Source organism: Cetorhinus maximus, chromosome 12, assembly GCF_964194155.1.
Source record: "Cetorhinus maximus chromosome 12, sCetMax3.hap1.1, whole genome shotgun sequence".
Classification (NCBI taxonomy): domain Eukaryota; kingdom Metazoa; phylum Chordata; class Chondrichthyes; order Lamniformes; family Cetorhinidae; genus Cetorhinus; species Cetorhinus maximus.
The window spans coordinates 77,012,452-77,036,157 of record NC_135890.1 but is presented as its reverse complement, the minus strand read 5'-3'; the positions used below and the strand labels follow the sequence as shown (position 1 = coordinate 77,036,157).

General features: G+C 44.3%; 1 protein-coding gene across 3 annotated transcripts in view; it reads right to left on the bottom strand.

Annotated features, from left to right (window-relative positions):
* tcn2 (transcobalamin II) overlaps positions 1 to 23,706 on the bottom strand; it is a 38,867-nt gene that overhangs the window by 14,898 nt on the left and 263 nt on the right. For 2 of the 3 annotated variants that reach the window (XM_078553937.1, XM_078553938.1), the window contains exons 2-6: positions 21,091 to 21,169; positions 15,958 to 16,144; positions 13,118 to 13,260; positions 10,649 to 10,780; positions 8,931 to 9,127 (exon numbers count right to left, since the gene is read on the bottom strand). In XM_078553937.1, the coding sequence (XP_078410063.1) occupies positions 8,931 to 9,127; positions 10,649 to 10,780; positions 13,118 to 13,260; positions 15,958 to 16,144; positions 21,091 to 21,148 (717 nt within the window). In that variant the 5' untranslated portion in view covers positions 21,149 to 21,169. Of the gene's footprint in view, positions 1 to 8,930; positions 9,128 to 10,648; positions 10,781 to 13,117; positions 13,261 to 15,957; positions 16,145 to 21,090; positions 21,170 to 23,535; positions 23,673 to 23,706 lie in introns of those variants that run through there. The other variant, XM_078553939.1, reaches the window with a different exon arrangement.

Below are 23,706 nucleotides of genomic sequence, written 5' to 3'. Positions count from 1 at the left end.
GAACATGGTCTCAAACCAATAGCTCAGCCACCTGGGGTCTCAGTGGACCAGATTGCTGGTCTAAGGATGCATGTCACATTTTGGGATCCTGACTATTTTAATCACAAAAAATTATTGGTATAATTCATATTAAAATGCTATTAAATTAAAATTTAGTTCACTTAACAGAAGTGCTGGGACGTGTAATGGAGCCAGATAAACTGGGTTGCAGTGTTCCCTCACAAATCACTCTGGCTTCAAACAGTGTTAAAATTTCTTACAGATTATTCGGGCTCAGTGGGGCAATTTGAGGAAACACATAAGATCAATTGTAAAACCGGCGATTCACCCGATCCTGCAGGCCCCTCACTTCCCCCTAGCCTCTCTGGCAAGTTAGGAAATTGTCCCAAATGTGTCAGGAAGCCTTTTCATTTCTAGGGATCCTACAGACATTTAATTGCAGCCCTACTGGCTATCCCCAAGACAATGAGAGCTGAGGGAGGGTTAGTGGTCAAGCCGTTAACTTTCTGCCGAGAAAGGGAACAAAAGGGCAAATGAAGATTTAGCGTGAGGAAGTATCGGGAAAATCAATTGAGGGAGAAATCCAGGCATGTCTTATTTACAATACAGCTTGAACTCATGACCAAAAAACAAGATATTTTGCCTGCTAAGGAAGCAACACCGAATTAAGTTGAATACGATTAAATATCATCCATTTTATTCATCTGAAAGCTGCAAGATAAGCCAACGTGTTGATTTACATTTGTTCAGTGTTGATCAGTCTGCCTTTCAGAAAACTGGAGGAGTAAAGCACAAAGTTATATGGAAGATAATGGTCTCTAGTTCATATAACAAAGGGTTCCATTAACAAGATGTCCCACTGATATAGCTCCAGATCGTGCTAGCATAGCGCTCAGTATTTGGCAGTCGGGATAAACTGATCATATGTGACACTGGAGAAACCAGCGACACAGAATCTAAGAGGGAATCTAGAGCAAACTCAAAATTGTTACAGGCCATGTAAGGTTATGCTCATCACCTGGTGATGCTTGTCCATTCTACCTAACATGGCTGTTGCAGTGAGTTAATTAGCGATTAACAAATTTGGGGTAAGCTAATAGAGGTCTTTAAAATTTCAAAGGGGTTTGATAGATGTAAAGAAGATTATTCCACTTGTGATGGAGTAAAAAAAGGGCAAGGTGCCTGAAATATAAGATAGTCCCCAATTAACCAAGCACTATTTGTATTTATGTAGCACCTTTAATGTTGTAAAACTTCCAAAGGCACATCACAGGAGCTTCATAAAGCAAAATAGGACACCAATCTATGTAAAGAGATATTAGGGAAGATGACCAAAAGCTTGGTCAAAGAGGTAGGTTTTAAAGCAACGTCTTAAAAGGCAGTAAAAGAGGCAGCGAGGCAGAAAGAGCTCGGAGCTAAGACAGCTGAAAGAATAGCTGCCAATGGTGGAGCAATTAAAATCAGGGATGTTAAAGAAACCAGAATTAGAGGAGCATAAATATCCTGAAGTGTTGTGGAACTGGAGGAGATAACAGAGATAGGTAGGGCTGAGACCATGGAGGGATTTGAAAACAAGGATAAGAATTCTAAAATCAAAGTGTTACTTAACCTGGAGACAACAGTTCAGCAAGCAAACTTCACTCAGTGTGATTAAAATGGGAAACCTTCTACCACATGGAATAGCTGAGGCCAATTGCACAGTTTTAGGGGAAGCTAGTTAAGTACATGAGGGAGAAAGGAATAGAAGAGCCTGCTGATAGGGTCAGATGAAAAAAGGCTTGGCTGCAGCATAAAATCTTATGTGAGCCTGCTGGGTCGAATGGTCCCTTTCTATGTTGTAAATTTTATGTAAAATCCCATAAATGAAAGCTATTAAAAATAAAGTGGAGTTTAGGATGAGCTGCAATTTAGAATATAGGAACATAAGAAATAGGAGCAGGAGACCGCCATCTGGTTCATCAAGTCTGCTCCTCCACTTAATGGGTGGGATTTTCTGCTCCCACCAGTGGCAGACATCATGGCAGGTAGGACGGGAAAATTTGAAAATCAACTGACTTTTGGCTGCTCTCCAAATTTTGCTGCCGCACTGGTAGCAATGCCCATCACTGGCAGGACTGGAAAATCCCACCCAATAAGATCATGGGTGAACTTCTACAGGCCCATTTACCTAATCTCTCCTCATAGGAAAAACCTCTCATTCCAGGAATCAGTCTAGTGAACTTTCATTGCAAGTATATCCTTCCTCAGGTAAGGAGACTAAAACTGTGCACAGCACTCCAGGTGAGGTCTCCACACTCTGGGAAGAGTGTCCTGTAGTCAGCATCGCAGTGAAGCAGTCTGGGAGGAATGTCCTGCAGTCAGTTCTTGTTGAAAATAACAAGAGTGACATCACAAGACAGCACGAGAGAGCGGCGGAGAGATCAGAACCAGCGTGAGTGCAGGGAAACTTCAAAAAGTGATGTCAGCACAAAGGTGAGAGCTGATTGGTGAGTAGTGGGTAAGTGTTTTTCTCCAGCTTAAAATAGATTAAGCTAAGGAAAGGTAAGAGTTCTAGATTTTATTTAAAGTACATAAATAATTTAACTTTTTTTTAACTGTATTTAACTTAAAATAAAGGGTTTTTTTCAACTAGAGGCATGGCAGGGCAGCTCAGTCCCGTGTTATGTACTGCATGCAACATGTGGGAAGTCCTAGATGCTCCTCGCACTCTGACCGACCACGTGTGCAGCAAGTGCCACCAGCTGCAGCTACTTGAGCTCCGAGTTTTGGAGCTTGAGCGGCAGCTGGAGGCACTGAGGTGCATCCGCGAGGCTGAGAGTTTCGTGGATAGCACGTTTTTAGACGTGGTCACCCCACAGCTTACGGAAGTGCAGACAGAGAAGGAATAGGTGACCATCAGTTGGAAGAAAGGTGTCAGGCAGGTAGTCAGGAAATCCCCATGGTGCATCTCACTTGAGAACTGTTTCTCTGTGTTGAAAAACGGTGAGAGTGACAGTTCCTTTGGGCAGTGCAGCCACGCTCATTGGCACTGTGAGTGGCTCAGCTGCACAGTGGAAGGCGGGGGGTAGGGAGGAGGGAAAGAGCAATAGTGGTAGGAGACTCAATAGTAAGAGGAACAGACAGGCGTTTCTGCGGCCGGAGATGTGACTCCAGGTTGGTATGTTGCCTCCCTGGTGCCAGGGTCAAGGATGTCACTGAGTGGCTGCAGGGCATTCTAAAGGGGGAGGGCAAACAGACAGAGATCATGGTATATATTGGTACCAACAACATAGTTAGAAAGAGGGATGAGGTCCTGCAAACAGAATTTAGGGAGCTAGGAAGCAGATTGAAAAGCAGGACCTCAAAAGTTAATCTCTGGATTATTTCTGGTGCCACACGCTAGTGAGTATAGAAATAGGAGGTTAGTCCAGATGAACCAGTGGCTGGACATGTGGTGCAGAAGGGAGGGCTTTAGATTTCTGGGACATTGGGACCGTTTTTGGGGGTGGTGGGACCTGTACAAGGCGGACGGGTTGCACCTGAACCAGAATGGGACCAACATCCTTGCAGGGAGGTTTGCTAGTGCTGTTGGGGAGGGTTTAAACTAACTTGGCAGGAAGGTGGGATCCTGAGAGGAGGTTCAGCAGGGGGATATGCACAGCCAAAATCAGAGGAGAGAGCAAATGAGTCTGGAAGGCATAGAAATTATAGGTCAGTTCAGCCCAAGGGAGTTTGGCAAGGTTGGATGGTATTTATTTTAATGCAAGGGGTCTGACGAATAAGGCAGATGAGTTGAGGGCACAAATTAACACATGGAAGTCATTGCTGTCTCAGAGACATGGTTGAGAAAGGGGCAGGATTGGCAGCTCAATATTCCAGGATATAGGGTCTTCAGGCGAGACAGGGAAGGAGGTAAATGAAGAGGGGGTATTGCAATATTGATCAGGGAATCAATTACGGCAGTAAGGCGAGATGACATCTTAGAAGGCTCCTCAAATGAAGTCATATGGGTAAAATTTAAAAATAAAAAAGGAGCAATCACATTGTTGGGAGTGTACTATAGGCCCCCAAACAGTCAGAGAGAAATAGAAGAGCAGATTTGTAGGCAAATTTCAGAGAAGTGTAAAAATAATAGGGTAGTAATAGTGGGGGATTTCAACTTCCCCAACATTAACTGGGTTAGTCATAGTGTGATAGGTTTAGAGGGAGCGGAATTCTTAAAATGCATCCAGGAGAGCTTTTTAAGCTAGTACGCAGAAGGTCCTACAAGAGACGGGGGTTCCTGGACTTAATTTTAAGGAATGAGGCTGGACAATTGGTAGAGGTATCAGTGGGGGAACATTTTGTAGATAGTGATCATAACTCCATTAGATTCAAGGTTGTAATGGAAAAGGGCAAGGATGGGCCAGAAATCAGAGTTCTAAATTGGGGGAAGGTCGATTTTAATAAGATCAGGTATGATTTGGCCAGAGTGGACTGGGAGCAGCTACTTTTAGGTAAATCTGCGTCGGAGCAGTGGGACTCATTCAAGAAGGAAACAGGGAGAGTACAGGGCCAACAAATTCCAGTGAAGATAAAGGTGGGACCAACAAATCCAGGGAACCCTGGATGTCGAGAGATATACAGGATTGGATAAAGAGAAAATGGGAGGTTTATGGCAGATACCAAGGGCTCAAAACAGCGGAAGCCCTAGAGGAGTATAGAATGTGTCGGGAGGGAACTTAAAAAGGGAATTAGGAGAGCAAAAAAGGGGCATGAAAAAGCATTAGCAGGTAAAATAAAGGAAAATCCAAAGTTATTTTACAATTACATTAAGAGTAAGAGGATAACTAGGGAAAGAGTAGGGCCCAATAAGGACCATAGTGGTAATTTGTGTATGGAGCCGCAAGATGTAGGTAGGGTTCTAAATGAGTACCTTGTGTCGGTGTTCACAAGCAAGGGGGACGACATGGGTATGGAAATCAGGCAGAAAGACTGTGATATAATTAAAGAAATTAGCATAGAAAGGGAGGAGGTTCTAAGTGGTCTGGCAGGCTTAAAAGTAGATAAATTTCCCAGCCCAGATGAAATGTCTCCCAGGCTGTTGAGTGAGGCAAGGGAGGAGATAGCAGGGGCGCTGGCAATAATTTTCAATAGCTCTCTGGCCACAGGAGAGGTGCCAGGGGACTGGAGGACAGCCAGTGTGGTACCATTATTCAAGAAGGGAGGAAGGGAAAAACCAGGGAACTACAGGCCAGTCAGTCTATCCTCAGTGGTGGGGAAACTATTGGAAGCAATTCTGAGGAACAGAATTAATCTACACTTGGAGAGGCAGGGACTAATCAAGGACAGTCAGCATGGTTTTGTTAAGGGGAGGTCATGTCTGACCAATTTGATTGAATTTTTCGAAGAGGTGACCAGGTGTGTAGATGAGGGCAATGCATTTGATGTAGTCTACTTGGACTTCAGCAAGGCTTTTGATAAGGACCCACATGGGAGACTGATAACAAAGGTAAGAGCCCGAGATCCAAGGCAATTTGGCAAATTGGATCCAGAATTGGCTGAGTGGCAGGAAGCAGAGGGTGTTGGTCGAGGGGTGTTTTTGTGACTGGATGCCTGTGTCCAGTGGGGTTCCACAGGGATCGGTGTTGGGTCCCTCGCTGCTTGTAGTGTATATAAACAATTTAGACTTGAATGTAGGAGGGTTGATCAGTAAGTTCGCGGGTGACAGGAAAATTGGTGGGCTGGTAAATAGTGAGGAGGATAGCCTTAGATTACAGGAGGAGATAGACGGGCTGGTCAGATGGGCTGATCAGTGGCAAATGGAATTTAATCCGGAAGAGTGTGAGGTGATGCACTTGGTCAAGACAAACAAGGCATGGGAATACACGATGAATGGTAGGGCCCTGGGGAGTACCGAGGATCAGAGGGACCTTGGTGTGCATGTCCACCAGTCCCTTAAGGTAGCAGGACAGGTAGATAAGGTGGTTAAGAAGGCATATGGGATACTTGCCTTTATTAGCCAAGGCATAGATTATAAGAGCAGGGTGGTTATGCTGGAACTGTATAAAACACTGGTTAGGCCACAGCCAGAATATTACATGCAGTTCTGGAATCTGCATTATAGAAAGGATGTGATTGCACTAGAGAGAGTGCAGAGGAGATTTACCAGGATGTTGCCTGGGCTGGAGAGTTTTAGTTATGAGAGATTGGATAGACTGGGGTTATTTTCCTTGGAGCAGAGGGGATCGAGGGGGGACATAATTGAGGTGTGTAAAATTATGAGGGGCATAGATAGGGTAGACAGGAAGGAACTTTTTCCCTTGGTGATATAACCAGGGGACATAGATTTAAGGTAAGGGGCAGGATGCTTAGAGGGGATGTGAGGAAAAATTTTTTCACCCAGAGGATGGTGGGAATATGGAACTCACTGCCTAAAAGTGTGGCAGAGGCAGAAACCCTCATAACATTTAAGAAGTATTTGGATGTGCACTTGCGATGCCATGGCATACAAGGCTATGGGCCTAGTGCTGGAAAATGGGATTAGAATACTACTTATTTGACCGGCACAGACTCAATGGGCCGAGGGCCTTTTTCTGTGCTGTAGACCCCTATGACTCTATGGGCAGAATTTAGCCCTTGGCTGGCGGGCGGGACCCACCAGCTCGGCAGCAGGCGGGCAGCCGAACCCCGCGCGAACCGGGGCCTGCTGCCATTTTGAGTGGGTGGGCCAATTAAGGCCCGCCCAGCGGCCTGCCTGACAGGAAGTGCTATGTGCTTCCTGTTCCGGGGGGGGGAGAGAGAGGGAATCCCCAACTGTCAAAGTGCGCTCTTTCACGCGTGTGCGCGAAAGAGTGCACTGCTCCCTGAGGCAAAGTCCTGTCTCAGGGAGTTTAGTGAAAGGTAAGTAAACTCTAAAAATAGAGACATTTTAAAATTATTAACATGTCCCCCTCATGTGACAATGTCACACGAGATGGGACATGTTGATAACAAACTCATAAAATTTATTAAATTTTTACAAAACGGTAACGAAACTTCATTCCACCAGTGGATGAAGTTTCATTTATAATCTACAGGCCGCTGGGGCTCCCGGCCTGCCTGCCAGCCTTAAGGTTGGTTGGGCAGGGCATTTAACTATCTTAATGAGCCTGTCAATGGTCTTAATCGGCCATTGACAGGTCGGCGGGCGGACAGCTGATTTCGCTGTCCGCCCGCCTTCCTGAAGATTTAAATGGACCGGGATGATGTTGGGGATTCCTCCCCATGTCATTTTCCCCTCGGCGAGCGGGCCCCACCCCCAAGTCACCAAAGGGAAAATCCCGGCCTATGACTCTAAAGCCCTATATAATTGTAGCAGGACTTAATACTCTCATACTTTAACCCCCGTGCAGTATAGGCTAAAATACTTTTCTAATGCTTGCTATACCTACATATCAACTTTGTGATTCATGTGCAAGGATCAGGCAGAGTCTGCAGATCGCACATTGGACTTGTCAACCATCTCAAAATCCATCAAGCCAGAGTGGAAGCAAGCCATCCTTGAACCTAAGGGACTGCCTAGGAAGAATTATCTCTGGGGTTCTTTTTTCAAATTTGTACCCTAGCTCTTTGAACTCCCTTAGCAGAATCCCATTCCTAGTTCTACCTATTTCTTTGGTTCCTATGTGGACCATGACAACCAGATCCTCTACCTCCTTCTCCAGCCAAGAGCAGATGTCCTTAATCCTGACAGAGAGCAGATAACACAACCTTCAGACTCCTAATCACGGTTGCAGAGAATAGTATCTATCCCAGTTAGTATACCGCCCCCTATTACTAACATATTCTTTTTCACGTCCCCCACTAGAATGGTCTCCTGTACCAATGGTCCATTTACTCATCCTTCCTCTCGTCTTTATTCTCATCTACACCAGTAGTGAATCTTCTAAACTGTTGGACAATAGTAAAGGCTGATCTCCTCCACCACTGTTATCTGTGGTCTCCTTACTTGCTTGAGTCAATTAGTTCCTGACCATTAACCAAATCTAAATCACTGTCTAACCTAAGGGTTGCGAGTGCCTCCTGAACCAAAATGTCCTCGTAATGCACCCCTTCCCACGTGCACAGCCATGTCTTCACCTGTTCTTTAGCTCAACAGTTTTGAAGATGGAGGAATGGAAGCCAGAGGAAAACACTGGAATAGTTGAGTTTGGACACATTAAAAGCATAGATGAGGGTTTCAGTGACAGATGGGCTAAGACAGGTATTGTTATTGAGGTTGAAGGGGTCAGTCTTGGTAATGGAGAGGACATGGAGACAGAAATTCAGCTCAGGGTTGAATAATAGTTGGAGCTCGCAAACAATCTTATTTTCCTGAGACAGTGCTCAGGGGAGCAGGTTGGAGCTTGTGCTGAGGGTGCAGAGTTTATGCTGGGTGGATGGAAAAAGTTAACAGTTCTCAACATTTAGCTGAAGACACACGATGCTCGTCCAGGTCTGGATGTCAGATGAGTAGCCTGACAGCAGAAGGGCAGCGAAGGATGAGATGGTGGACAGGTAAGAACTGGATGTCAACATATGTGTAGAAACTGACCCCTTGGATGATGTCACCAAGGAAAAGCAGGCAAATGAGGGAAAGGAGGGGGCAATAGATGAATCCTTGGGGGAAATCCCAATGAGAAATCATTAGTTCAAATGCTCTGGTTGCATCCAGGTGGGTTTAAGGGAAACCAATTGTGAAGGCAATCCCACCAAGTTGAACAATGGAGAGGTGTTGGAGGAAGGTGGTGTGATTGAATGAGTTGGACAACAAGGAGAGACAATGCACCATGGTTCCAGTCACAAAGAATGCCATTCATGACCTCACTAGTCAGTGGGTTAACGTATACAGGCCACAGATTCTGCACCATTATCATTCTGCTGTTAGACTTGTTGGATCTCAGAACTTTTGCATGTCACATATAGGAGGTCAAAGCCTTTTAACGGGATACCTGCAAGGCCACTGCTGTGCTGTAAATGTTCCCGATTTTGCCATCCTCTGCTTGCCGATTCTGTATCTTTTTTATCAGCTTGTTCATTGCTGTCTGTACCTTTTTTCTTTTCTCATTACTGTACATCCAGGTATTGCTATTAGGCACTTTAGATTCATGGATACACTTAAGCGCCAAAACCATCATTGCTTCCGTGTCTATTGTTAAAACAGAGCCAGGTTAGCCATTTATTTAACCAATAAAAACAAGTAGCTGTCTCACCTTTATCAGGGATTTTGTGTATAAGATGAGGGGCAAATTCGAATTGTGCCCATCCTGAAGTCATTAGCCCCCTTCAACTGTGTGTTGCAGTTGTATTGGTGTCAGTCTGGCTCATTCAGTAGCACTGTGAGTTCATACACTACTCCCAAGACTTGAACATTTAACCAAGGCTGACACTGCAGTGCATTACTGAGGGAGTGCTGCACTGTCAGTAGTGCCATCTTCCAGATAAGCAGTTAAAGTTCAAATCTACCTGCTTCAGTGGTTCCAGTTAATGTTCAAGAACCCACGGCAGAACTGGACGATGAACAGAGAGTTCTTCCAGTGTCCTGGCAAAAGTTCCTTCCTCAAGGAACCCCACAAGGACACAAATCAGCCAGTTGTTCCTCTCATTTATGTTGGTTGGATCCTTTACGTGCAAAATGGCTTCAATTGAAGTTTATAAAATCCAGAGAGACATATAATGAGCATTTATTGGGTATCATCTGATTTACATTATTGTTAAAATTACTGCCAATGTGCCTTGGGATGTTTCTGAAAGGTATATGACATTATATGAAAGCAGGTGTTTTCTTTCTTTGTGAGTGATTAATGACAGCTATGAATGTACATTTAGTGAAGGAGGGTGTGAAATCTAACCCCATTCAATGCTGAACCCCAGGAGACAGCCCTCAGCCACACTCAGGTCCTTTTGCTCTTTAAATTTACTGACAGAAACTGCTCAGCAGTAAATATAATAATGTCAGTGATTCTTGGGAATTGTTTATCACTTGACGGTGCTGACCTTGCCAATGCATTATTTTCCAGGACTTTGTTGCCCTACTAGTTCTCATTGATGTCTCTCTCCGTCATGTGTGGACAAGGCAGTGCAGGGGACCACTCTCATCTTTGAATCAGAAGGTTAGAGGTTTAGGTCCCATTCCAGAGACTTGAGCACAAAAACTGTGCTGACACTCCAGTGTAGTTCCAAGGGAGTGCTGCACTGTCAGATAAGAACAGAGGTTCTGTCTGCCTTCTCAAGTGGATGTAAAGATCTCATGGTACTATTCGAAGAAGAGTAGATGAGTTCTCGTGGTCAATATTTAGCCTTCAACCAATACCAGGTCATGAAAGCCGCTTTATAAATGTAAACTTCTTTCTATTTACATGGGATAGCACTGAAGTTTTCCTTACCCAACAGTTCGACACACACATTTTGATGCAGGCATTTTCTGACAGTGATCAGGAAGAGGGAAACCCCACCTCCCTCGCCTAGGGCACAAATTCCAATTGTAACACTTCAACCAATAACAGCCAACTCAGTACAAACCAGGACTCAAGTCTATGGCCATCCGGCTTAGAGTTTTCTTTAACCCAATTAATTTTGGAAGAAGTCAGCAAAAGAACAAACCTCAAAATGAATTATTATGCCCTCAAAAATGACACATCGGAGAATGAAAGTCAAACAAAATGCCCACCAATCCAGTGATGGTGGTGTTCATGTGGCCTCAGTCCCGACAGGACACTGTGATCCATCCGCACTTTACTCACACACAGTGCCAGCACACCCAGGCTGTACTGGTAATAGTTGGTCAAAGGGACATGATGATCTGCAATCACAAGGTGAAACAGGGATTAGTATAACAACATCAATAGTGACTGATGTGGGAGAGCTGCTGAACCACCAGGACTCAGGGTTTGTAAGTGTTCCTGTTGGACTGGCCCAGCTGAAATACAATTAAGCAGAGTGAGAACCAATTAAGGCTGCCTTCACAACATCCTCTAAAATGCAATAACATCCTGGTATACAACAACAGAATATACACCTCTACGACAATATCCAATTACACTATAACACACTGTGGAACACAACATGCTCAAAAATAACACCTAAAATCCCCTCACATGCTCTAAGACAATACTATATATGTTACAAACCCTCAACATACAACACCACACATTTACAATATGCACAGTGCAAGCTCTAACACAATACCACACTTGGTACATTTGCTACAGCACAGGCTGCTTGACCCCTACTCATTTCCAAGTTTACTTGGGAATCCTCTCCCAACCTCCCCTTTTACCTTCTTAAAGCTTCCTACCAACTGAACATCCTAAAAATAGTAATGTAAATAAAATCAATAAATAGGAAGACGCCTCAGAGGCGAAAGGTCAAAGTGCGACCATTTTGTAAAGCTCACAAATCTCTCCCTGACAGTTTGGAACATGTCACCCCACCGCCCCTTGCTGCTTTCAGGAAAAACAGCCTTCAGGAGGAAAAGATTCTTGCTGGGCAAATTCCTGAAGGGAGGTAACAGGAAAGATTGCTGAGTAGCCCTGCTCTCTTCACTGCCATTTTACTCCAATGAGGCAGCAATTCCAATTGTTGGCATCAGAGAGTCACAAAGGCCCCTTTTCTGAGGGTATGGCAGTGCTCCTGCACATCCATTTCAGTACTGAACATTAGCATGGGCGTGCATGTTAATTCACCAGATACAGGTGGGGAGGTGCTGAGTGGCAGTGAGGCATGACATCATTGCACAGACTGGTCTGGAGTAGCTCTAGGCTTCTTCTGTATAAACATCCAACAGTAGGTGACAGAGGGGAACTTTTTTTAGTTCATTCTCTGTATATGGGCATCGCTAACAAAGCCAGCATTTATTGCTCATTGCTAGCTGTTCCTAAGAAGATGGTTGTGGGTCTTCTTGAACCACTGCAGAGCATGTGGTGAAAGTGCTCCCACTATCCTGTTGGGGAGGGAGTTCCTGTATCTTGACCCAGCAACGAAAAAGAAACAGTGACATATTTCCAAGTCGGGATAGTGCATGACTTGGAGGTTACAGTTTCCTAAGTGCCTGCTGTCCTGATCTTTCTAGGTGATTGAAGTCTCTAGTATAAGAACAGGCACAACTGTTCAAATAACCTAAACACCATGGAGATCCCCAGTTCTGTTCTGGCTGTCTGTCACCTGTGGACTAAAATTGGTCGAGGTTGGTTAATGTAAGCTGTCTCCTGTGGTGTTCTAGACCACTCCAGGTAACTCAATAAAGACCAATCTCTCAGTGTCAGCTGTGGCTCAGTGGTAGTACCCTTATCTCCAAGTCAAAAGCTTGTGTGTTAAATTCCCACACCATACACTTGAGCACATAACTAAGAAATGCTGCACTGTTGGAGGTGCTGTCTTTCAGATTAGATGTTAACGCTAAGGCCCTGTCTGCACTCTCAGATGGATGTAAAAGATTCCATTGCACTATTCAAAGAAATGCAGAGGGGTTTATCTTGTATTATGGCCAATATTTGTCCTTCAGCCAACAACTAGTTATTTACTTCAATACTGTTTGTGGGAACTTGCTGCACACAAATTGGACAGTGCGTTTACTACGCTATAATGGCGACTACAATTCAAAAGTACTGCATTGGCTGTAAATCGCTCTGGGAGGTCTTACAGTTCAGAAAGGTGCTATATAAATGAAGGTCTCTTTCTCTAAGATGCACTTTGCATGTGTGACATTTTTAAGTGTGGCATTCCCAGAAATTAGACAGTTTGTACAAAGAAAGCCTGACTTGCAAAGCCAGATATAGCTGAGACAGCAATGGAAAAGCAGCACCGAAAGAAATGCAGGTTTTTTAACGTGCCCAATTTCAGCACTTTTACTGATTCTGCAGAGCCTGTCCCCATCAGCAGATGGCAGCAGTTATAACACACTGAACAGTATTCACCTAGTGGCAGAGCAGGGTACAAGCCCCAGTGCAGAGAGACAGACAGTCAGAACCCCAACACACACACACTTCCACCTACCCCCACACACACAGAACTCCTAATGCCCCTGTGTACATAGAACCGTCACCCATGCAGAAACCCCACCCACACACACACACACACACACACACCCAGACAGAACCCCTGCCCCCCACAAATCTGCGAAAAGGCTGAAAGTACATACCATTTATGTGTCTTTTTTCAGCTCGGAGTTTGTTTTTGAGATACGGCAGTGCATGGCGTAGACTGGAAAGGTCATAGCAGGATGCTCGCAGAGCCAGCAGGTACAGGGCTACCAGGCCTGTGGAGGGTTGCAAATCTGGGGGGCTAAGGGAGTGAATCGTGAAAGTCTGTTAAGTCTTTCCCCTCATCGTTAATCACAAATCTTTAAAGACACTTCATCTGTGAGATTCCAATTACTCAGCCCCACTGCCTCATGATGATCGGAACCATTCTGTGATACTGGAGCAGTAATCCAGAGGCTTGGACTAATAATCCAAAGCATGAAAGCTCAAATCTCACAGCATTCAAAACTAGGCACTAGTAAACTGGTCACCGATGTCTTCAGAGAAAGAAATCTGCCATCCTTATTCAGCCTGGCCTATATTCCTGTCCCACACCAACTATTTTGTGGCAGCTAAGGGAGAGAATCATGGAAGAGTGAGCGAGTGAGAACGAGTGTTTGAGAGGCATAAGAAGGCAGGGGAGGGGGAGAAGGAAAGAGGTGAGGAACGGAATGCATGAAGTGGGGAATAGGAGGAGGTGGAGGTGAGAATAAGGAACAGGAGTAAGGTAGGGTAGGGAAGAAGAGACAAGGAGGAGAGGGTTGGAGGAGACCAAGCCTTAGCAAAATATGTAGAGATGGGGCAGGGATTGTGAATATTGTTCTGTGCAGAAAGTGCTTCATGTGAGTTTTCCTGACAAAGTCAACTATCCTAACTTACCACACAACTTATTTTGGGGAACCCTGATGTTTTTGCAGTGCCAGAAGAAGAACATTGTTACAATTTATGAGGGATTCCCACAGGGAAATGTGACCCTCTTATTTTCTGCTACATATCTACTAGGATGGATTGTTTGACTTGGGGATCTCTCTCTAAAAACAAGGATGCCAAAGCATGACGTAATAGACATCGTTAAAATGAAGAAGAGGTTCGATAAGGTAGACATAGAGATGATGTTTCTACTTGTGGGGAATTCAAAACTAGGAGCTGTAAATAAAAGCTCAGCACCAATAAATCCAATAGGGAATTCAGGACAAGTGTCCTTACCCAGAGAGAAAAGAAAAAGTTTTACATTTATATAGTACCTTTCATGACCTAAGGACATCCCAAAGTGCTTTACAGCCAATTAAGTAGTTTTTGAAGTGCAGTTACTATTGTAATGTAAGAAAGGTGGCAGCCGCTTTGCACACAGCAAGCGCCCACAAGGAGCAATCAGATAATATCCAGATAATCCGTTATTTCTAGTGATGTTGATCAAGGGAGAAATATTAGCCAGGACACTAGGGATTCTCCTCTGCTCTTCTTCAAAATAACGCCATGGGATCTTTTACATCCACCTGAAAGGACAGACAGGGCCTTAGCGTTAACATCTCATCCAAAAGACGGCACCTCAGTACTACATTGGCATGTCAGCCTAGATTTGTAAGGTTAGAATTCTACCAAATGCAGTAGCTGAAGCGAATGGCATAGCAGAGGAGATTGAGGGGGACCATGATTGAGGTGTATAAAATTATGAGGGGTATAGATAGGGTAGACAGGAAGGAACTTTTCCCCTTGGTGGAGGAATAAATAACCAGGGGGCATAGATTTAAGGTAAGGGGCAGGAGGTTTAGAGCGGATGTGAGGGAGAATTTTTTCACCCAGAGGGTGGTGGGAATCTGGAACTCACTGCCTGAAAGGGTGGTAGAGGCAGATACCCTCATAACATTTAAGAAGTATTTGGATGTGCACTTGCGATGCCATGGCATACAAGGCTATGGGCCTAGTGCTGGAAAATGGGATTAGAACAGTTAGGTGCTTGTTTGACCGACGCAGACTTGATGGGCTGAAGGGCCTTTTTCTGTGCTGTAGACATCTAGGACTCTATAACTATGAGATACCTGTAATAGATATCTAGGTAAATTACACGAGGGGAAAGCAATATGCTGATATGGTTAGATGAAGTAGCGGGGGGAAGGGGCTCATGCAGAGCATCGTAACAATAAAAACTTGCATATAGAGAGCCTTTGAAGTAGTTAAATGCCCCAAAGCACTTTACAGGAGAAATTGTTAAACTAAATTTTACACCAAGCCACATCGGAAGCTATTTGATAGCTGACCAAAAGTTTGGTCAAAGAGGTAGGGGTTAAAGAACATCTTTAATGAGGACAGGTAGAAAGCGGGGGGGAGGTTTAGGGAAGCAATTCCAGAGCCTGGGCCTAGATGGCTGAAGACACATCCGCCAATGGTGAAAAGGAGGAAATCAGGAAAACTCAGGAGGCCTGAATTGGAGGAGGACAAATATCTGAGGGTTGTTGGAGGAGGTTACAGGGATTGGGAGGGGTGAGGCTATGGAGGGATTTGAAAGCAAGCTGGGAACTTTAAAAATCAAGACACTGTTGGTCTGGGAGCCAATCTAAGCTAGTGAGCAAAGGGTGAACAGGGCTTGTTCTGAGTTAGGACACTGACAGCGGAGTTTTGGATCAAGTTTATGGAGGTGCAAGGTAAGCGGCTGGCCAGGAGTATATTGGAATAGTCAACTCTAGTGATAACAAAGGCATGGATAAGAGTTTCAGCAGCAGATGGAACACAGAATGAATCAGTTGGGCCGAATAACCTTTCTCTGCAATGAATATATGATTCTACATTAGGTACATTGAACAATCCTGGTTAAAGGTGTGCCTCTCACCCGTCCCTACCTTTTTCCCTTTGTACGCAGAAGCTCTAAGTACAAGTGAAAGAGACCAGGGTGTGGTATTTTTGATGCTAGACTGAGCCCAGCTATTTGAAGCTTTGGGATGGGGCCAGGGAGGATGATTACCTGGTCAATTTGCTTTCAAGTTCAGTTTTCAGTCTCTGTTGGTATCCCCATTCATCCGGGAGTCTGTGTTTTGTTGATAATTGTAGGGCAATATGGACACTGGGATGGGCCGGCAAAGCCAAGAGGGTGGATCGCTGAAGACGTGCATTCAGGGACGTGATGATCGATCCTGGATTGGCCTTCAGCTCTGATTGAAACAGAATGAAGAGGACACAATCAGGGGGAGTTTTAATGGATTTAATAGCAAATAATTTCCATCAATTACTACATAACATATCAACACTCCCTCAAACTTTCCTTCGCTGTGTGTGGCCAGGTTCTTGCACTGCACGTCTCCTTCAGATTGCCCCACACGCAGCCAAGCACACAACCACAGTTGTGCAACCACACATGCAGCTGCGCAGCCACACAGCTACACACACGTACACATACAGTCACACACCACACGCAGCCACACACACACACACACACACACAGCCGCGTGCACAGCCACACACATGCGCACGCACACACATGAAACGAGGAAAACCTCCAGTGGTGGAGAGATTGGGAACTATAAGTCGAAAGTCATCTGTTTGTGACATGACGTGTGCTGAGTGTAGCATTGCTTGGGGGGACCAAGTGACTTTGACCTTACAGTTCCCAAAGCTCTCCACCACTGGAAGTTTTCCTCGTCTCATGTCTGGGTTTGCTGCAAAGTACCGTTTAAACTGCACTGGTGCCCGGCTGTGCACTCATCAGGAATGTGTGTGTGGCTGTGAGGCTCTGCTTCTGTGTGAATGTGTAGGCCATAGACAGTGAGAGTAGAGGGAAAAAGCAGTCTTAGATAAGTTATGTAAACAGAAAATCCCACAACTTTCAGACGAGGCACAGCTATGGTGGACGCGTTTTACAGAAAATGGAAAGCAGAACAAATAAATAAATAGTGGAAGACATCCTGACCTAATTGCAGTGCTGACCTCTCTGTCTTTGCTGTGCCAGTAAATTGCCTGATGATATCCCATTGAAGACTCGATGTCAAGTGTACTGGGCATTTCTGGATGTTCACACGGTGACTATGGGCATCAGACCAGCTACTGGTGTACTGGTGACGGGCAGCAATGAGCCCACACTTCAAGGAACCAATAGCCCTTCATCAAAAATATTATTCACAGGATGGCAGCATGTTACTGGTGGGATACCGCAAGGATCAATGCTAGGTCCACAGCTGTTCACAATCTATATCAATGATTTGGATGCGGGGACCAATTGTAATATTTCCAAATTTGCTGATGACACCAAACTGGGTGGGAACATAAGTTGTGAGAAGGATGCAAGGGGGCTTCAAGGGGACTTGGACAGGTTAAGTGAATAGGCTAGAACATGGCAGATTGAATATAATGAGAATGAGTGTTAAGTTATTCACTTTGGTAGGAAAAACAGAAAGGCAGAATATTTCTTAAATGGTGAGAGTTTGGGAAGTGTGGGTGTCCAAAGGGACCTGGGTGTCCTTGTTCATGAGTCACTAAAAGCTAGTATGCAGGTGCAGCAAGCAATTAGGAAGGCGGATGGTATGTTGGCCTTCATTGTAAGGAAATTTGAATACAGGAGTAAAGATGTCTTACTGCAGTTGTATACAGCCTTGGTGAGGCCTCAACTGGAGTATTGTGTACAGTTTTGGTCCCCTTATCTAAGGAGGGATATACTTGCCATAGAGGGGAATACAACAGAGGTTCACCAGATTAATGCCTGGGATGGTAGGATTGTTTTATGAGGAAAGATTGGGGAGACTGGGTCGATATCCCCCAGAGTTTCAAGTAATGAGGGTGACCTCACTGAAACTTACAAAATTCTTACAGCACGTGACAGGGTGGATGTGGATAAAACGTTTCTCCTGGCTAGTGAGTCTAAAACGAGGGGACACAGTCTCAGATTAAGAGGCAGGACATTTCAGACTGAGATGAGGAGGAATTTCTTCACTCAGAGGGTGGTGAATCTTTGGAATTCTCAACCCCAGCGGCTGTGGAAGCTCAATCGTTGAGCATGTTCAAAACAGAAATCGACAGTTTTCTGATTACTAATGACATAAACGGATATGGAGATAGCGCAGGGAAGTGATGTCGAGGTAAATGATCAGCCATGAGCTAATTGAATGCCGGAGAGGGCTCGGTGCTGAATGGCCTACTCCTGCTCCCATGTTGCAAATGTTCCCACCTTGTTGACCAAACATTTTGTTCCCTTATTCAATCTTTCCTTGTTTGAATCAGTACCCATTTTTCCCCTTTGTCTCTGAAGCGTGCAAAGATGTTTTTTGGACATTAACAAGTGCTATATAATTGCAAGTTATTGTTGAGTTGTCCTTGTGAAATCCAACAACAATCTTGCATTTTTATAACACCTTTAACATAGTAGAACAACCCAAGCTGTTTCACAGAAGTGTTAGCAAAACAAAATTTAACACCGAGCCACATAAGGAGACATCAGAACAGGTGATTGAAAAATTGGGTTGAAGAGATAGGTTTTAAGGTGTATCTTAATAGAGGGGTGAAAGTTAGAGGTTCAGAGAGTTTAGGGAGGGAATTCCACATCTTACAGCCTAGGCAGACAATGGTGGAGCGATGAAAATCAGAGATCCACAAGAGGCCAGAATTGGGAGAGTAGAGCTCACAAAAAGGCAAGGAAATTTCAGAAATAGGGAGGGGGCAAGATCATGGCGGGATTTAAAACAAAACCAGGTGAATATGGACTATACACTCAAAATACTCAGGTAATCTCCCAGGCACACATAAGTGATCCCCACTAATAATTACGCAATACAATACATTGAAGAATTCCCACAAAATTCTGTTAGACTCAGACACTCTTAAGCAATTTGCTTTCCTGGTCTGTGGAGTTATATATCAAACTCAGCAGAAAGTGAATGTTGCTGAAGTCAGCAAAATTTATAATAGCTTTTGGTCAAAACTCAAGGTTGCAACACAATAGAAAGCTTTCCCCTCCCCCCGCCCATTGTGAGCAAAACATCCTACAAGGTGATTATTATGCCTCTTAAAGCAAAAATCACTTATCAGTCCCTCTTGCTTCCCTTAATTACTGTGTGAGAGATTAGAGAACTGTGTTAGACAGAGACTGAAAGCAGATACTTTCAAAGAGTGGCAATTCATACACAAGATCAGCAAGAACATTGGAAAGCTTAGGAAATTCAAATAGAATCATTTGGTTCAACAAACTTTTTATTCCCAATCTCAGCCTCACTGTTCCACCATCGCAGAGGGCACGTGTGAGCTGGAGGGGTTGGTGGGGGGGGTGCAAAGAGAGCAAATGAGGGAGGATAGGAAAGAGAGTGCAGGGCAGGGCGAGAGGAGGCCGGAGGGGTGGGGGAGGGCCGGTGGGTGTGCTGGTGGAGTAGGGGGTGGGCTGGCGGGCCAAGGGGGAGGCAACGGAAGAGGGGAGGGCCAGGGTGTGGGGGTAGCGGGGTTGGGGAGGGCCAGGGAAAGGGGCTGTAGGGCTATGGAGGGCTGCGGGGGGTTAGAGGCAGGGGGTGAGGAGGGCTGGTTGGCGGGGCAGGGGTGGGGTGAGGGGGCGGCAGGGCTGGGGAGAGGGTGGGGGGGGGTTGGCGAGATGAGGGGGCAGTGGGGCTGGGGAGGGCCGGGGGTGGGGCGGGAGAGGGGAGGGCCGAGGGCGGCGGGAGAGGGGGAGAGGGGAAGGCCCAGGGTGAGAGAGGGGTGGGGAGAAAGAGATAGGGAGAAATGTTCCAAGAGGCTCATTGGTCCGTCTTAGATTGTAAGGGTGGCAACTTTATTAGAGAATGGTCATGTTAATTACAATTGTTTGAAAGTGGGATACAGTTGGAGATACCCCTATCTGAAAGAGGCCACTCTGGCTTTTGATAAAAGAAATTGCAGCAGCCATGCATTCTGTAGCAAGTCTAAGAATACTGAAAATCACTGGTCAGTTTGGGAAGATGCAACTCCCATACAGAATTATATTCAGATATCAATGGAATGAATTAGTAATTAGTGCCTGACCACAAGGACAGGCTTCTGGGGTCCCATTAAGGAGCTTACCCTTCTGTTAAAGGGACATTGATGGGGAGAATTCTCCCCTCCTACCTCAACTCAATATTAATGACAATACATCCTCCATATTAGCATGATCGGAGCCAGGATGCAGAAAATGCTTCAAGTTATTGCAGCTTTATTTTACATCACTGCCCCTCCCCCACCCTCACTCAATGTAATTTAGACTGTGTCCAGTCTACTGAGTAAAATAGCCAACAAGGATTGTTACACAAGATTAAAGCTCAGACTGGCCACCAAAAGATTCCAATTATAGGGACATAGAAAGATAGGAGCAGGAGTAGGCCATTTTGCCTTTCAAGCCTGCTCCATCTTTAAATAAGATCATGGCTGATCTGACTGTGGTCTCAACTCCACTTTCCTGTCTGTCCCCCATAATCCCTGACTCCATTGTCTTTTAAAAATCTATCAATCTCAGTCTTGAATAAATTCAATGACCCAGCCTCCACTGTTTCTGGGGGAGAGAATTCCACAGGCTAACTACCCTCCCTCAGAGAAAAAAAATTCTCCTCATCTCCGTCTTAAAAGGGAGACTTTTTATTCTTGGAATTAAACTGGAATTATATTGAAATTAAACTGTGTCCACTAGCTCTAGACTCCACAACAAGAGGAAACTTCTACCCGGTATCCACCCTACCAAGTCCCCTAAGAATTTTATATGTTTCAACAAGATCATTTCTCATTCATCTAAACTGCAATGGGTATAGGCCTAACTAGTTCAACCTTTCTTCATAAGAAAACCCCTTCATCCTAGGAATGAGTCAAGTAAACCTCTGAACTGCTTCTAATGCAATTCTCATTTCTCAAATACAGAGACCAAAACTGTACAGATTACTCCAGGTGTGGTCTCACCAATGCCCTGTACAGCTGCAGTAAAAACTTGCCTACTTTTATACTCCATTCCCCTTGCAATAAATGGCAACATTTCACTTGCTTTCCTAATCAATTGCTGTACCTGCACACTAACTTTTGATGATTCATGTACTAGGACACCCAGATCCCTCAGTACCACCCAGTTCTGCAATCTCTTCATTTAAATAGTACACTGCTTTTCTATACTTCCTGCCATACTTACTGACTTCAAGGAAGAGAACCAGCATGCAGGTTATCAACAGCAACTTTCTGGGCTGCATAATGTTCTTCAGGAAAACAACCTGTTTCATAAAACACAGAAAGAGAATTTACTTAAAGATGGATGATTTTCCATTGAAAAATTATAAAAGAAAAAGATATGGGGACAATTATTGACCATTCACTTAAAATATCTAGTTATTAGGGAACTGTCATTGACAGGGCTGATTATTCACCAGAATCCATCTCAAGAGGATTTTATTACAAGTCAAAATAAGCTATTCTATCCTGATGTAAATCATTGACGAGGCAACATTTGGAATTGCATACATAGTTTTGGACATCCTTGCTTCAAAACTAAACTGATTCAACATTGTAGAGTATTCAGAGAACAGCACCAGAATAATTCAGGTTCTAAGCAAATTCATAATAATTCAAATTGTAATATGCTATTGTGTACTGAAAACAGGGGAAGATCCTGAAATTGTATAATTCCAATAATTGAAAACAATCAACCAAAAGGCAATTCTGCTCATTATCCTGGATACAATACTGAAAGCTTACCTGGATGACTAGGATAATTACGATACTTTCAAAAGCATCAGGAATCAGAACTGACCTATTAGAGTGATCTAAAAATCAGGAGCAAAAAAAAATCTCCAAGGGCAAAAAGTACAACAAAGTAAGGCCAATAATTCTCATTTAACTCTGAATATTTATTTATAAATTAAATGCACTTGAAACAAACACTGCAATAGAGGAATACAAAGTAGATATGTTCAATAACGTCGCATTAACTAGGTCCTTTCAGCTAACAGCCAAAATTCAGTCGCTTTTTCACCTTTAATCATCAAATCCCACCACTGTTCACACCTGACTGAACTCTGGCTTCTTGTTTCAGCAAAAATACAACAATCTGGCAACACATGGCCACCAGGGCTTGAGTCCAGTATCAGTGCAGCCCTTACTTCTTGCCTCTTTGTGGTAATTGTAAGAAATACACTTGAACCAGTGTGTAATAGTCTTACTGTGAGAGTAGGGAACCAAGTCCCTAAGACCCAAATCATTTGGAAAATTGATAGACAGCAAAAGCACTCATTCATTATTTTCTCTTCTTACTGGCATATGGTGAGGGTGAGGGGGGCGGGGTTGGGGATGGGGTGGCAATTTTGACCTTGGGTGATAATGTAAAATGAGTGATATTGATTCACACCTTACCCTGCCATTGCCTTTGATGTTTTATGATTGTGTCCACACTCCTACCCACTCTATACCCACTTCCCCTCTCACATCAGTTACCACCACCCCCTCCCCACCCGCCCCAAATGGGACATAGTGGACATAGTGAGAGGATAGTACAGACTGAACTCCTGGACAGTTCCTGCAGGATAATTGGCACACCCACACCTCCTCATTTCAATCTCACTTCACTTCAAGTCGAGTTAGCATAAGAACATAAGAAATAGGAACAGGGGATGATAGGAGAAGTCAAGCCTGCTCCACCATTCAGCATGATCACAGTTGACCTTGGGTTTCAACTCCACTTTACCACCCGCTCCCCATATTCTGTGATTCCCTGAGACACCAAAAATCTGTCTCTCTCAGTCTATCCACAATCCTCCAGGGTAGAGAATTCTAAAGATTCACAACCCTTTGACTGAAGAGACCTCTCCTCATCTCACTTATAGATTCATTATGACACAGGAGGCCATTCAGTCCACTGAGTTCATGCCAGAGTATTTTTGTTATCTCCAGTAATTGGAACACAGTTAGAAGCACACCTAAATGATCAGCCCTTTATCCTGAAACTGTGTCCCCTTGTTCTAGATTTGCTTGTCAGGGGAAACAATGCATCAGTATCCACCCTGTCAAACCTCTTCATAACCTTGAATGTTTCATTAAGATCACCTCTTTTTTCTTCCAGCTCCAGAGAATGTAGACCCAGTTTACTCAGCCTCTCATCATAGGACAACACTCTTAGTAGCAGGTCTCCAGTCAGACTACATATAAGAACAGGAGCACACACAAAAGGTAGCATTTTGCTGCCAAGGAATAATTGTGTGTAACCCTGGCCTGCCCTTTCAGTCAAAATTTAGGTCTGAAGGTACCATATCCTGAGGTCAACTGGAGGCTAATTACTCTTGGATCCATCTTGAGATCAATGAGAGAATTTTCTATTGTCAGATAAGTTCCTCTTTAGATTGGCTTTCTTAAAAAAATGTATATGTGTGATACCCGAATTAAAAATATAAAACGTCCCAAGAATGTAAACTTTAACTCTTCCTCCTGTTGTTGATTTTAAACCTACACTCTCTGGGGATCTCTCTGCACCGAAGGTAGAGAGAGGCGAGGTTAAAGCCAGGAAAGGAGATTTTCGAGTTAAAAACCCTTAGGGCTGGAAAAACAAGTTAAAGAGCTGATATGAACACATTGGGAAGACAGAGTTTACTTTTGCTGCAGGGCGTATGTTGCTGTAACAGATTTCTGAGCGAAGATCCTGGATCTATAAAGATATCCAAGTCAACTCATTAATCCACTTATTAGTCTGCAACCGGACAGGAATTCGAGCCCGGACCAGTGGAGATAGGAAGCTGGAATACAGCCTTGATCCCCGGCTGCC